At 34.4% G+C, this 16,344-nt stretch overlaps 1 protein-coding gene across 1 annotated transcript; it reads right to left on the bottom strand.

The window, feature by feature from the left end:
* Positions 1-14,023: 14,023 nt before the first annotated feature.
* On the bottom strand, positions 14,024-14,899 carry LOC127092916 (RING-H2 finger protein ATL70). The gene has a single exon (XM_051031807.1). The coding sequence runs from the start codon at positions 14,714-14,716 to the stop codon at positions 14,201-14,203; it is 516 nt and encodes a 171-aa protein (XP_050887764.1). The 5' UTR covers positions 14,717-14,899; the 3' UTR covers positions 14,024-14,200.
* Positions 14,900-16,344: the final 1,445 nt, after the last annotated feature.

Genomic DNA, 16,344 nt, shown 5'->3' with positions numbered 1-16,344 from the left:
ACACATGCGGTACCGACTATTCTTGAACATATAGTTCAAGCTCACCGATCAAATCCAGATACGGCTACTAAGCTCACTAGTCCCACTCATTTGAGACCTAGTGACTCACTCACTAATTCCTCACCATGGGAATTAGCTACAACCCCAAAGGCTATGCTATGCACACTAATCATCTAGCATGCAAACATCAACAACAAATCCACAATGATTCACTCACTAATTCCTCACCATGGGAATTAGCTACAGCCCCAAGGCTATGCTATGCACGCTAATCATCTAGCAATGCAACGTCAACAACAATCCATAATGGACACATGCTCACACTCTAAGCCATACAACAGCCCATTCACAAATACATGCATAATATATACATTCACAACATTATGCATATCATCATACATCATCAACACATTTGTCAAAACATCATATCATCTCAAATAATTGAACACAGTATTAGCACACTCTACTAATACCTATACTGCTCAAAACAGCGGGAAATAATCCCTACCATATCACACACTGATATAGGCAACCACCAATTAGGCACACAACATTTAAATTAACAATTTTTCCATACTGCAACAGTGTTAACCGGTTAACGCCCTGGGTTAACCGGTTAATGCAGGCAAAACACGCTTACTGCCCAAAACTTATCAGCGTTAACCGGTTAACGCCCTGGGTTAACCGGTTAACGCAGGCAAAACAGCACTAATTCTCAATTCGTAACAGTGTTAACCGGTTAACACCCTGGGTTAACCGGTTAACGCAGACAAAACAGCAGTTCCTGCGCTAACACAAAGCAGAATGCAGAATTCTCCGCATTTTCCGCCGTTAGAGGACTTCCGGACCTCCGATTCCAATTCCGTAGAAAACTATACGTTCGGGAAAACACGACTCATACAATTATGGGTTTAATTTCAGTTTTCAACACAACTTATCCAACACAATTATTCAGCATTCAACAAATCCCAATTAGGGTCAATTCAACGGTTTATCACTACCCATTACATGCTAACCCATAATCCCCATTAAACGACGATAAACCCCCCTTACCTGGTTAATCCGACAAATCTTTGAGCTCCAAGCTCTTCTCTTCTCCAACCTTTGCTCTCTGGTTCTTCCTCTTGCTCTGCCTCTTCAGCCGCTTCTCTGAGTTTCACGTGAAAACCTTATTTTCCAAAATGAACTCTTTTTACTTATTCCAGCTTATATATATTTTCAAATAATTATTATTCCAATAATAATAACAATTCAATAATTCCAAAATAATAATAATAATAATCCAATTATCTAATTAAATTAATAAATATATTATTAACTTAATTTAAATAATTACCATATTATTATCGGGGTGTTACATGGGGTACAACACAAACAACTGCTAAATACAGCTCAAATGGTCAAAGATGCACACGATGTTTGATAAAGCTATCCTCCCGAATCAAGTAACGCATTTATTTAAAGTCGTCATTGTAGTCCAACGACTCTCAACTGAAGACTTAGGTTTCAATGACCATCGTTGATTTTAACATTTCAAACTCTAAGATGATGGTATTTAACATGATCCCAAGTCTCATCAAGAAACCTTAAGGTTTTTGCGTGATGCTAAAGTCAAAGATTCTGAGTGTGAAAAAGAGAAAGTATGAAAGCTCATTTGATCGTCTCCGTCTGAGTGACTAGTTTCTTGTATTAGGGTTTCAGCTCATAGGACCAAAGTCAAGAATTAGGGTTGCAACCCATAAGGTGCGCAATACCACAATCTTCAAGCAAAACCCTTGTTTTTACCAACCATAAACCTTGAATCTATGATGCCTGTTAGCAAGTGTTAATCATGAATGAATTATGTACATGAATGAAATAAGAAAGAGTCTCAAGCCATAAGTCATATGAGAAGCGAAAAGGGAGGGAAAATTTTGGGGTACAACACAAATAACTGCAAAATACAACTCAAATGGTCAAAGATGCACACGATGTTTGATAAAGTTATCCTCCTGACAAGTAAGGCATTTATTTAAAGTCGTCATTGTAGTCTAACGACTCTCAATTGAAGACTTAGGTTTCAATGACCATAATTAGTTTTAATATTTCAAACTCTAAGATGATGGTATTAAACATGAAGATATCTCAAGTCTCATCAAGAAGCCTTAAGGTTTTTGCGTAATGCTAAAGTCAAAGATTCTGAGTGTGAAAGAGAGAAAGTAGGAAAGCTCGTTTGAGCGCCTCCGTCTCAGTGACTAGTGTCTTGTATTAGGGTTTCAGCCCATAGGACCAAAGTCAAGAATTAAGGTTTCACCCCATAAGGTGTGCAATACCATAATCTTCAAGCAAAGCCCTTGTTTTTACCAACGATAAACCTTGAATTTGTGATGCCTGTTAGCAAGTGTTAGTCATGAATGAATGATGCACATGAATGAAATATGAATGATTCTCAAGCCATAAGTCAGATGAGAAGCGAAAAGGGAGGGAAAATTTTGGGGCATAACACAAACAACTGCTAATATAACTCAAATGGTCAAAGATGCACACGATGTTTGATAAATCTATCCTCCTGAATCAAGTAAGGCATTTATTTAAAGTCGTCATTATAGTCCAACGACTCTCAATTGAAGACTTGGGTTTCAAAGACCATCATTGGTTTTAGGTGTTTCAAAGAGATAAAGTATGAAAGCTCGTTTGATCGTCTCCATTTGAGTGACTAGTGTCTTGTAAAGACACAAGAACATGATAGAAACATTATGGATAAATTACACACTTTAAAAACATTTATAAGCCTCTCACTTTTTAAATTAAATCACTAAAAAGCGTTTTGGGGCCTAACTAGTTGATCAGGGGAGTCCTCAATTGATTAGGAGAATCTTTTAAATGTCTAATCGATTAGATCTTTTTCCTAATCGATTAAATGATGCTTAATCGATTGTGACAATATCTTAATGATTGATAACAGCCATATATATAAAAAAATCATTTTAGACCTCAATAATCGATTATTTAAGGCACCTAGTCGATTAGGTGAGTTCATAGGCCCATAGATTGTTTCCAAATTTACGCCCACGCCTTGGTCTATAATTAGAGAGTTTCTCTATCACTTTTTCACATCCTAAAAACATGAAAACCTCACTTTTTTATTTCTCTCACCGCCTTTTTATAGTGTTCATAATTTCTCACATATGGTTCCGGGTGAGGGCAAAAGCATAAATATACCGAGAATGATTTTTTTTCTTGTGTAAATAATTTTTTGATAGAAAGTTGATATTTTTGTTATAAGCTAAACCACTTAAAAGCTCTAGTTTGTATTTTGAAATTTGTCTTAATCTCTGTGTGATTCATGAGCTCCGTCGTTGGAGAAAAAACTATTTTTTGGTTCGCGAAGATCAACCAATGGAAATCTCCACAATGGTTCTTGACCTTAACCCGATTAATAGTTCTATCTATTTGAGATCAGCTCAGTTAAAATCTCTATTGATTTTTGAGTTAAGCCCGGTGTAAAAACTCAATAGGTTTGAGATCATCTCGGTAAAAATCTCGGTACAATTTATGGTCAGACTGTGTAAAAGTCCAGTTCGGTTAGGAGAATAGCCAACTAAAAATTCCATCTTGGTTCGAGATTAACATATGCAAAATATTTGTTTGGTGTGAAGACTAATTGCATCCAGTCATGTTCGTTGTTTGGTTAGAAATTAGCTTGAAACTTCATTTCCTTGTATAAGGTGGTTCATATGGATAACTTTCTAAAGGCTCTCAAGTATAGTGGATAATCTTAAGAACAATTATTGGGGAATTGGTTAGGTCTTCTTTGTCGAAGTTGTATAATTATCCGTTGTTATTTCTCTTTTCTTATCTCATTTATTTTATAATTATTTGTCTTAACTTTAAATTTCCATGGAATATTTTCAATTGTTTTATAAAATGGTTTTAAACTCTCATTTCTCACACGATTTTGTTTTAAATCACCATTTTCAATCCTCGACAAATATTTTTTGGAACCAATTTTCTTTTTTAAACATTCAAAATTGACACATCATTCTCTCTGCACACAACCATCGTGCATCTTACACCCACTTAAGATTGTGTTAGTGTGGTATGCGATCAATTTGATTGAGCTTTTATTCTCTATTTCTTCCTCGACGTTTTTTATCCGATTGTTCCTTTCTATAATGGTTAAATAATCTTAGTTGTTTGTTGATTGAATCATATTAGTTTTTTTTTATGTATAAATGTTGAGCTTATTCCAACTTTCTACTCACATAAAAACTTTCAAGATTTTCCTTTTCACTATCTTTTATACTTTATTAGCTTTCAGAGCTCCGAGCTTTCCGAGTATTTTTTTATTTTTTTTATAGTTTAAATTATATATAAACAAATTACCTTCAGAGAAAATCCTACGAAGATTAGTTGGTTTTTGAGAATATTTATTTATGTTTGAATAATTATTAAGAGTGGTATATATACCTTATTTTGAAGGATTAATATAGAACAATATCTATAGTGTAGTATAACACCAAACTGTAAATGTACGTTGTTTTATCTCTGAGACTTTCGTGGTTAATATTTTTTTTGTACAATTTTAAGTCATGTATGTTGAAATATTAAACTTGATTTGTACAATTTTAAGTCATGTATGTTGAAATATTAAACTTCAAGCCTCTAATATTCACACACACTTTTCCTAAACACAAAAAGGCTTTATTTCCAACAAAGTGGCATCAAAGCTTCACCTACCTATCAAGTTTTTCTTCAAGCCTCAAAGATGAAAAAGGGAGGTTTTCCTTACAAAATGATGATGCTCACAAAGAACAACTATGACAATTGAAGTATCAAGATGAAGGCACTACTAGAAGCTCAAGATGTGTGTGATATCATTGAGAAAGACTTCAAGGAGCAAGATGAAGCCTCTTTAAGCCAAGGTGTAAAAGAGATATTGAAGTAGTCAAGAAAGAGAGACAAGAAATCTCTCTTCCTCATTTATCAATAAGTGGATGAAGATACATTTGAGACGACCTCCAATGCAATGATGACCAAAGAAGCATGGGACAAGCTTCAAACTTTCAACAAAGGAGTGGAGCAGGTGAAAAAAATTCATCTTCAAACTCTTAGTGGTGACTCTGAATGTTTACTTATGTAAGTGTCCGAGTCAATTTATGATTATTTTTCTCGAGTATTGGTCGTAGTCAATCAACTTAAAAGAAATGTTTAAGATGTTGATGATGTGAAAGTCATGGAGAAAATACTTTGCACTTTAAATCCAAGTTTTGACTTCATTGTTACCAACATTGAATAAAATAAGGATTTAAAGACCATGACTATTGAGAAACTCATGGGTTCCTTACAAGTATACAAAGAAAAACAAAAGAGAAAAATTAAACAAAATAAAGTTATGGAGCAACTACTACAACTCAACGTAAAGGAAGCAAACTATGTAAATTACAAGGTCCAAAGAGGAGGAGGTCGTGGCCAAGATCGTGGACGTCGACGAGGACATGAAGGAGAATGAATAGGAGGTTACAACAACTACTCCAACAAATTCAACAATGGAGAAATAAATTGGAATCCACAAGAAACAAGAGGTCGCGGAAGAGGAAATTCATGGTTGAGGTGCGACAAATCATAAATCAAGTGCTTCAAATGCAACAAGATTAGTCACTACGCATCTGAGTGTAGATTCTCGAAGAAGATTTGGAGAAAGCTATTTTGTAGAAGAAAAAGTCGGAGAAGAAAAAACTTTGATGCTCGCGTGCCAAAATCAAGTTGAAGAGAAAATAAACAAGTGGTACCTCGACACCAGTGTAAGTAGCCACATGTGCGGCGATCGAAGCATGTTCGTAGAGATCAACGAAACGACAATTGTAAATGTCTCATTTGGAGATGACTCAAAGATACCGGTAAAAAGAAAAGGTAAAATTCTCACACGCTTGAAGAATGAGAGTCATCAATTCATATCCAATGTCTACTATGTTCCTAACATGAAGAATAATATTTTAAGCTTGGGACAATTATTAGAGAAAGGTTATGACATCTACTTGAAAGAACATAGTCTTTTCTTAAGAGATTATGGACATAACTTGATTGTTAATGTGCCTATGTCAAATAATAGAATGTTCATCTTGAATATTCAACATGATGTGGCAAAGTGTCTCAAAGCTTGATATATCGGCTCTTCGTGGCTATGGCATCTATGATTCAGACACCTAAACTTCAACAGTCTAAAACATTTTTCAAAGGAGGAGATGGTGAGAGGCTTGCCTAGTATAAACCACCCATACCAACTCTAAGAAGGATGTCTAATTGGGAAGCAATTCCGAAAAATCTTTCCAAAGGAATCAATGTCAAGAACGACAAAACCGATAGAGCTCATACACACCGATGTTTGTAGACCAATCAATCCAAACTCTTTTGGTAAGAGTAAATAATTTCTCCTATTTATTGATGATTATTCCAGAAAAACATGGGTTTATTTCTTAAAGGAGAAGTCATAAGTGTTTGAAAACTTTAAGAAGTTTAAATCTCTTATGGAGAAAGAAAGTAGTCTTTCCATTAAGGCCATGAGATATGACAGAGGAGAAGAGTTCACTTCAAATGAGTTCCATAAATATTGTGAAGACCATGGAATCCGCCACCCACTAACAGTGCCAAGATCACCACAACAAAATGGAGTAGCAGAGAGAAAGAATCAGACCATACTTAACATGGTGCAAAACATGCTTAAGAGCAAAAAGATGCCAAAAGAGTTTTGGGCCGAAGCAGTGGCATGTGTGGTTTACCTGACAAACCGTTCCCCAACAAGAAGCGTGTATGAGAAGACACCACAAGAAGTATAAAGTGGAAGGAAGTCTGAGATCTCTCACCTAAAAATGTTTGGAAGCATTGGCTATATACCCACACTCTAGATGAAAGGAGACCAAAGTTTGATGATAAAAGTGAGAAGTATGTATTTGTGGGTTACGACTCAAGCTCCAAAGGGTACAAGCTCTATAATCCAAATAGTGGAAAAGATCGCCATAAGCCATGATGTGGAGTTCGAATAAGAAGATTATTGGGATTGAAGTGTTCAAGATAACAGGTACGATTTTCTTCCTTACTTTGAAGAAGAAGACGAAATGGAATAACCAATGATAGAGGAACATATCACACCGCCTGCCACACCGACACCAAGGATGGATGAAACAAGCTCAAGTGAGAGGACACCACGACTAAGGAAAACTGAAGAGTTTTATGAGGTAACTGAAAACCAAAATGAAATTAACCTCTTTTGTCTTTTTGGTGATTGCGAGCCTCTAAGCTATCAAGAAGCAGTTGAAAATGTAAAGTGGAGAGACACCATGTACGAAGAAATCAAGTCAATCATGAAGAATGATACGTGGGAACTTACTACACTTCCACGAGGACACAAAGCAACAGAAGTAAGATGGGTGTACATGGAGAAGAAGAATACAAAAGGAGATGTGGAGAGATACAAAGCAAGATTAACGGTGAAAGGCTATAGTAAATGACAAGGAATTTACTATGATGAGGTATTTTCCCATGTTGCTTGTCTTGAAACTATTAGACTGATAATTTCTTTGGCAACCCAAAATGAATGGAAGATCTATCAAATGGATGTGAAGTCGGCCTTCTTGAATGGTTTTCTCGAAAAAGAAGTTTATATAGGGCAACCACATGGCTATGAAGTAAAAGGACAAAAAGAAAAAGTGTTGAAATTGAAGAAGGCGTTGTACAGACTCAAGCAAGCATCGAGAGCTTGGAATGTTCGAATCGACAAGTACTTTCAAGACAAGAACTTCATCAAGTGTCCATATAAGTGTACATTATATATTAAAGCGCAAAGTGGGGATGTTTTGATTATGTGCTTTTATGTTGATGACTTGATTTTCATAGGGAACAATCTAAGCATGTTCGAAGAGTTCAAGAAAGACATGTCAAATGAATTTGAAATAACAGATATGGGGCTCATGGCATATTATCTCGGCATTGAAGTAAAACAAGAAGTCAAAGGAATTTTTATCACCCAAGAAGGCTATGCCAAAGAAGTCCTTAAGAAGTTCAAGATGGATGATGCCAATCCAGTTGGCACCCCGACAGAATGTCGCAACAAGTTGAGTAAGCATGAAAATGGAGAGATTATGGATCCAACTCCTTACAAAAGTTTGATTGGAAGTCTACGTTACTTTACAAGTATAAGGCTAAATATTCTCTATGTTGTAGGAGTCGTAAGTCGTTACATGGAAGCTCCAATAACAACTCACTTCAAGGAAACAAAGAGAAACGTTTGATACATAACAACAAACTTTGGCTTGCACTATTACTCTTCTAACAATTCTGATATTGTTGGCTATAGTGATAGCGATTGGAGTGGAGACTCGGATGATATAAAAAGCACTACTGATTTTATGTTCTTTATGGGAGATACTGCTTTCACTTGGATATCAAAGAAGCAACCTATCGTCACACTGTCAACTTGTAAAGCTAAGTATCTCGCCACCACATCATGCGTTTATCATGCAATTTGGCTATGGAACTTGTTGAAAGAGTTAAAAATGTCACAAGAAGATCATGTGGAAATATGTGTTGACAATAAATCACCACTTGCTTTGACAAAAAAATCCCATATTTCATGAAAGAAGTAAGCACGTCGACACTCGTTACCACTTCATAAGAGAATGCATCGAGAAGAAGGTGAAATTGAAGTATGTGATGTCTCGAGATCAAACTGCCGACATTTTTACCAATGCACTCAAGTTAGAAACTTTCGTGAAGCTAAGGAGTATGTTTGGAGTCACAAATCAACTTTAAGGGGGGTGTTGAAATATTAAACTTGATTTGTGTCTAACCTTATTATTTGGATTTTTGAGGTTAGTTATTTTGGACTTAGTTAAGTTTGGACAATATTTCTAGAAAACTCTTGTAGTGTTTAGAGTGTCTAAATATTTTTTAGGATTGTAATATTTTATAGAATACTCTTTGGATTTCTAGAGTTGAGAACTCTCCAAAATTAGTGTGTCTATAGTTCTCCTTATAATACTATAAATAGATATGTTATCCCACACTTTTATATAAAGCAAAAATACATAATTTTCTTTTCCACAAGAAATCCTCCTACCTATCAAATTTTTCTTCAAACCTCTAATATTCCCACGCACTATTCCTAAATACAAAATTCTTTATTTCCAACAAATTCATGAAATATCTTTACAAAAACACTCTAGAATGTGGAAAATTTTACCCTATACCCCTACAATTGTACCCATACCCCTACATTTAAATTTTTTTTGACCAAAATACCCTCATATAAATAGGGTATATTTTCCCTTTCAAATTTTTTTTACCATTTTCGTTGAAGACTTCCGGAGAAGACAAATATTTGACATTTTTGCATTGTATACTGGAACACTTAAGAGTAAGTCTTCCGGTTTGTATAATTGTATACCGAAACACTTCTCTAAAGAGTTCCGGTTTGTTGTCTTTAAGGGACACTGAACCGGAAGTCTTTTAGAAAGTCTTCCGGTTTGTATACTTGTATACCGGAACATTTTCTTAAAGACTTCCGGTTTGGATGATGTATACAGGAACTCTTTAAGAAAGTGTTCCGAAAGGCTTTTTGTGTTTTTTACTAACCGGAACTCTTCTTTGAAGTGTTCCGGTACGTAATTTTTTTTTTTTTTTAATTTTAATTATTTTTTTAAACATTATTTTTGCAGTGGTTCGAAGAAGAGGTGCAGATGGCCGGATTCCAGTTCGCACGTTAGACCGGGGTGCATCTTCATCTGCAGCTGCAGCTGAGCCGACTGGATATCCAGGAGGGCCGTACGATACGTCTCTTTTGGTGAAGTACGAGCATCATGTTGCTCGACATATATGGTTCGGTGAGGTAAGTAAACGGGCTATATTTGAAAATGAATAATAGTTGAATATTTTATAATTTGTTTTCTAATATGTGTTTTAATTGTTTTTAAGAAAGAGGACCAAAGAAAGAGTTGAAGGTTGCCGGACATGGACTGAAGTTGACTTCTAGGGTTCCATTGGCTCTTCCACCACAGATGGAGAGTTGGGTATCTAGATCCGGTTTAGCTTCACTGCAGAGAACCAGTATGAACAAGATAGACACAAATCTTGTCTCTGCATTTGTGGAAAGATGGCATCTAGAGACATCTTCATTTCACATACCGTTTGGTGAAATGAGCATTACTTTAGATGATGTCGCATGTCTACTTCACTTGCCCATTAGGGGTATCTTTTGGAGTCCTCAGGATGTGACTGAAGAGCTAGCTGTTGAACTTGCTGTTGACTACCTAGGAGTGTCACAGGGTCAGGCACAGTCACATGTTCGGAGCTGCAGGGGGTCGTATTACAAGTTGGAGTGGTTATATGATTTATTCGTACATCATAGGGCTGCTTCCAGCTGGGCATATGCGACTAGAGCATATCTATTGATGTTGGTGGGTTCCACCATATTTGCTGATAAGACCTTTACACTTGTAGAGGCACGATACCTCCTCCTGTTTAGGGACTTGGATGGATGTTCAGGATATAGTTGGGGAGCAGCTGCACTAGTTACCCTCTACCGATATCTTGGAGATGCGTCCATGTACAGTTGCAAACAGCTCGGTGGATATCCTACTCTCCTACAGGTATATAATTTAATTTTGTTAATTAAGTGTTGGATTCATTTTATAAAATATTATAACTTAATTTGTTTTATTTATTATGTTTTTATTTTGTAACAGTGTTGGATTCACGAGTATTTTCCAACTGTTGGAAAAAGAGGGGAGAATTGGAATCTTGCTGAAAACTGTGGTCTTCCCCGAGCGATGAGATGGTCGTATAGACAGGGAGTCCTGAAGGTCGATGATTTACGACCTATTTTGGACGAGCTGACACCTACCGACGTCATCTGGTGACCATTTGAGGATCATAGAGCATGGCGTGTATTTGATGAGATATGTCTTTACAGGGGTTGTTTGAAGTGGGGTGAAACAGTTGTTCCAACTTCAATTGCTTTCATCAAAGCAAGATCTCTATCTGTCAAAATCACTTGTGGACACATGTCTTTCTTCACAAACAACTCTTTTAATTTCTCCAATACCCAACAAAAATTCTCTGTTTGCTCAGACTCCATATACGCAAATCCAACAACAAAAGTCAACTCAGTCGATGTCATGCCAACAATTTCAAACAAAGGTTGTCTATATTTGTTTGTCTTGTAGGTGCTATCCATAACTAACACAATCAGAAATATATTCAACAACTTAACTGAATCAGGATGTGCCCAAAATATCTCTCTCACCACTTCCGAGTCATCCTTTTTTCTACTCCAATACACATATCATGCATCCTCAATAAGCTTAAACAAATGTTGTATCTCACTCTTGGACCTCTTATCTCTTTTTCTATCACACTCTTATGCTTGTATACTTGCGTAATCCGAGTGACATTCTCAGGAAACTTGTCTTGCAAGGAAAGCAAAATGTTTCTAGGTGTTACATGTCTCTTTGCCAAATCAGCGACATGTTGCTTCTCATCTGTGGTCAACCTACCAATAAACGAATGACCTTCTAATCTATCAGGTAAACCATGATTATGTAACCCACATTTTACATCAATCTTCCAACCAGATCCATCTTTCGCCGGAGTCGACCTAATTTTAAATGGACATCCACATTTCTTGGACGCAGTTTGGGTACCACTATCACTAATCTTGTGTTTCCCACCTTTATCACAACCAAATATTATTTTGTTACTTCTCCCTCTCTTCCCCGTTTCAGTATCTGAACGACTGATAATAACAGTTACTTTATTGTCGATTCCAACCTCTTTAATCCATCTGATAACCTCTTCTCGTGTACCAAATCTTTCCGTCGTCATAAACGCATCAGTAGTATCTACACATATTTTGGAAAGATTTTCCATTTCTGTAAAAAAAAAAAAATAATAATTAAAAAAAAATTAAAATTAAAAAAAAAAACGTACCGGAAGACTTAAAGAAAGACTTCCGGAACACACATAATACATACCGGAACACTTCTCCAAAGAGTTCCGGTATGCAAAATTTGTTCACCGGAACTCTTTTAAGAAGTGTTCCGATTTTGAAATTTTAATTTATTTAAACCGGAACTCTTTCCTTAAGTGTTCCGGTTTGCTTTTTTGTGTGTTCCGGAAGTCATTCCTAAAGTCTTCCGGTTTGGAAAAATACATACCGGAAGTCTTTTTGCAGGAGTTCCGGTGCGAGGGGTGTGAAAGTGTAATTTTTGCAATTTTTAATTGAATGGTAAAAATGAAATGATAAATTGGTTAAAACCAATTAAGGGTAAAATGGAAAATTTTAAATTTTTGTAGGGGTATGGGGTTAATTGTAGGGGTACAAGGTAAAATTTTCTAGAATGTGACTTATACAATCATCTCTTTGATGACATAAAGTACTTTTCAAAATTATTTTAACTTCAAAATCAACATCATGAGCTTATTCTGTAATCTAAAGTAATGTTTTTTTTAATAAGTGATTAGTGACATAAATTTAGATTTAATTGCTCAAGCCCATACCGTTATATCATTAAAGGATATAACTTCTAATGTCAAGTTATAAAATCCATAGGCTGTGAAGAAGGAAATCTTTCGCATGATGATGTTTTTCAAAGATATTAAACTGTATTGTAAAAGAGGGAAATCACATGAGCAATGCATCATTTTGGATGCAGAATTTGTCCCTAAAAACAAAAAAGTTGCTTGCTAAATTGAGGAGTATGATGGGCCAGAGTTTTAGCACTAAATGCATTGGAACTAGAATACATAAGTTCTATTATTCTCCTATGTATCCAAATTTCATTTCATACGGTTACAATTGTTGCTCTTTTTATAAAATTAGGGTGAATCTGATTTATCTTTAAAAAAATAGATTTTTTAATTTATTTTTGAAAATAGATTTTACAAAAATATTTTTAAAATATTAAAAAAAATATATATTTATTTTTTATAAATTAAAAGATTGAATTGTTCATTCTATAACATAAATATACATTATTGAAGATCAAAACATAGTCAAAATCACAATTTTTTAAAAAAAGTTGTATCTTAAAAATTATTTTTATAAAAAAACTATTTGAAATAGCTTCAAAATTAAGTGATTTTTTAAAATTTTGATATCCAATTTTTTTTTTCGATATAATGATGAAATATCTAAAATAATATTTTAAGAATAACTATTCAAACCAATTTTTCATTTGAAACTTTTCTAAAAAGTTTCTTTATAAATTTTTTTTACACTAAAATATGTAATACTATAAAAATCATTTTTAAAAAAAATCAAAACAAATGGGCCCTTAATGTCCCGGTCCCTCTGTCACTATAAAGACACATGCATTGAATATGCATTCAGATTAGTATCATGAATTTCACTACTAATATATGAAGGAAAAGAATTTAATCAGCAGCATGATTTTAAATTACGGTTGCAATCGCAGATGTGGTTGTTGGTGTTGTGGTTGCGGACATTGCGGATGGTGCGATTTCCATTGTGGCCATTGCAACGTAAATTTTAATTTTAATCGAAAGATGTTTGAAATATATCATTAAAAAACATTTGATGTTACTAAATTTTTTCAATATAAAGTAAATTTAGATTTTGGGTTCCGAAATTTTAAATTTTGATAAAAATATTTGAAGAAACATGAGCAAAATTGTCTGATATGATTTCTAAGGGGTCGCGTGATTTTAATTCACATTATAATTGTTGTTCAATGCGGTTGCGGAGGTTACCTCATCAACAACGCGATTTTAATTCACATTATAATTGTTGTTCGATGCGGCTGCGGAGGTTACTACATCAGCAATATTGCAACTACAATTGTGATAAGGTATCCCTTCTCGCATAATAGGAGTTTTGAATTTGAATTTAATCTTGAGCATCCAGACCTGATAAATTCTGATAATTTAGTGCCTATTATAGCTCTCATCGATTTAAAAGATTAGTCTTTGTATTTGTTTTTTTCTAGTTACAAAGATCTTAAACATTTAACTATAAAATTAGAGACATGTATAAAGAACCAATATTGGTTAATTTTCAACAAATTCTGTTTGGCACAAAGGCTAAACCGAAGAATTTACAATATGGAATCAATAAATAAATAAAGTACTAAAACAGAATTTTTGGGACAATTCCACAAATGATGCAACTTGAAAAAGAAAAAGAAAAACATACAAAAAATGAAACTACCTAGGATGAATCTCTCCTTGTAGCTAATGGAACAACCTCAGCCAAAGGTGTTGAAAGAGGGGTTGGAATTGGTGAAGTTCTACAAAGAGGACAAGTAGGATGCAACCTTAACCAAGGTTCTATACACTTGAGATGAAACAAATGTTCACAATCTGGCAAAACCTTAAGCATGTCACTTCCTTTGTAATCACCCAAACAAATAGAACAACATGTTGATGTTGAATCATTTTTTCTAAGCTTCACTTCAGAATACAACATCTTTGGATAACTCATGATTGTTTCTTCATCTAATCCCAAGTCAACTATTGAATGTTGTGGCTCTAGGAATTCAGAGGTGTTATTGTTGCTGTTTCTTCTTCTAGGAGCATTTGGAACTTGTGATCTTGTACAAAAGTAAGAAGTGAGTGTGATTGTTGTGATGAGTAAGAGAATCCCAATGGAAATTCCTATGCCATAGCCAAAACCACTTATGTCATTTGAGCCAAAGAATCCAGATGAATCGGTTGTGTTGTTCATCTTCTTGATGATGAAAAGAATAGCAAGTTGTTAATGATGATTTTTTTGGATGACATTAATTAAAGTCAATGGTGTATGATGATGATTCATATGAGAGAGAGAAAGAGAGAGAAATTAGAGGCATTGCATGTGAATACATTCCACTTTCTCAAAACGTTAGATTGTGTGTTTACATGTCTTACAAGTTTGTGAATGTCAACGATACTTTTAATATTGGTGAAAAATGTATCTTGCGATTTGTGTATTGAATTTTGATTGATTTGAGTTCATAAAAGTGAATAAAGAAATGTTATTTTGCCAATGGATGAAGAGTAGAGACTAGGCACGTTCCATGCATTACTAGAAAAGTTGTTAATGAAATTTAATTGCATTAGTTTTCGTCTTGCCAAGTGTACACATTGTGCAGCCAGATAGATTTCAAATAATTCATTAAAATTATTGAGTTTTTTTTTTTTAATATCCAGGTTTTTTAAAAAAAATTCAAAAATAAATATTTTTTCAAAAAAATTACAAAATTGGGCAATTTTTGCCCTAATTTTGTACATAGGCGCCACCCTAGTTGGCGCCTACCCTTAAAGGGTAGGGCAAGTCGCCACTAGGAGTGGCGCCTACACTCTATTTTTTTTTTTTTGTTAATATTTTTTTTTAATTTTTTTTAATTTATTAATTTAGATTTATTATAAATTATATAAATTTATATTAATACATATATATAAATAAAATTATTTACAAGATTAATATATATATATATATATATATATATATATATATATATATATATATATATATATATATTAATTTATATATATATTAATTAAATTTATAAGTAATTAATATTATTTATAAATTTTTGGGAAAATTAGGGTTAATCATGTTAAGGTTAATTTATCAAGTGCGACACTAATTAGGGTTAAGTAGATTGGTGTACAACCCAGATCTTTTCCTATAAATAAAGTGTTATTTCCTTGCATTTTCTTCACCACTGTTTCCTATCACTTTCTCTATCAAGTTGAGTTCATGGCATCCCCAAGACCGTCTTCATGGCAGCGAACATCATCAAGGCGCCCGGATCCTGAACAAGTAATCTTAAAAAGGGATGGGCATGTTATTTTCTCGCCTTTGAAACCCCCAATGGAGATGAAATTTTGGAACATCCGTTCGTTGGACCAACTAAAAAGGTCTTTGATGTCTTGGCTAGAGGGAGATTACCAACCTGGTGAAGTCATCAGAAGGATTCAGAGGCTTAGAACAAGGTTCTCATTTGAAACTGGAGAAACGATACGTTGGTGGGTTGAAGTTGAAAGCGACATTGATTGCATCCAAATGATGCATGGATTAGACGACATAGTGTTAACTGTTGTAATTTCTTAGATTTTAATGGTTGTTTGTCATGTTGTTGTTGTATTTGTTATTGTTCTAGTACTTGTTCTTGTTTTAGTACTTGTTTTTGTTCCAGTATTTGTTTTTGTTTTAGTAATTGGTGTTGTAATGTTAGATGTTTGTGTTTGTTGTTCAAGTGTCATCTTCTATTTGGAATAAAAAGTAAACTTTAATGATAAATAGCATTGGTACACAGATTTATGAATATGAAAACTAAGTTGTGGAACTAGATCCACGATATGGACATT

The sequence above is a fragment of the Lathyrus oleraceus genome, chromosome 6 (assembly GCF_024323335.1).
Source record: "Lathyrus oleraceus cultivar Zhongwan6 chromosome 6, CAAS_Psat_ZW6_1.0, whole genome shotgun sequence".
NCBI classification, from domain to species: domain Eukaryota; kingdom Viridiplantae; phylum Streptophyta; class Magnoliopsida; order Fabales; family Fabaceae; genus Lathyrus; species Lathyrus oleraceus.
This window is presented reverse-complemented; position numbering and strand designations above follow the sequence as displayed.

Coding starts and splice junctions, on each gene's coding strand:
- LOC127092916 (XM_051031807.1), bottom strand. CDS start 14,716: ATGAACAACACAACCGATTCATCTGGATTCTTTGGCTCAAATGACATA.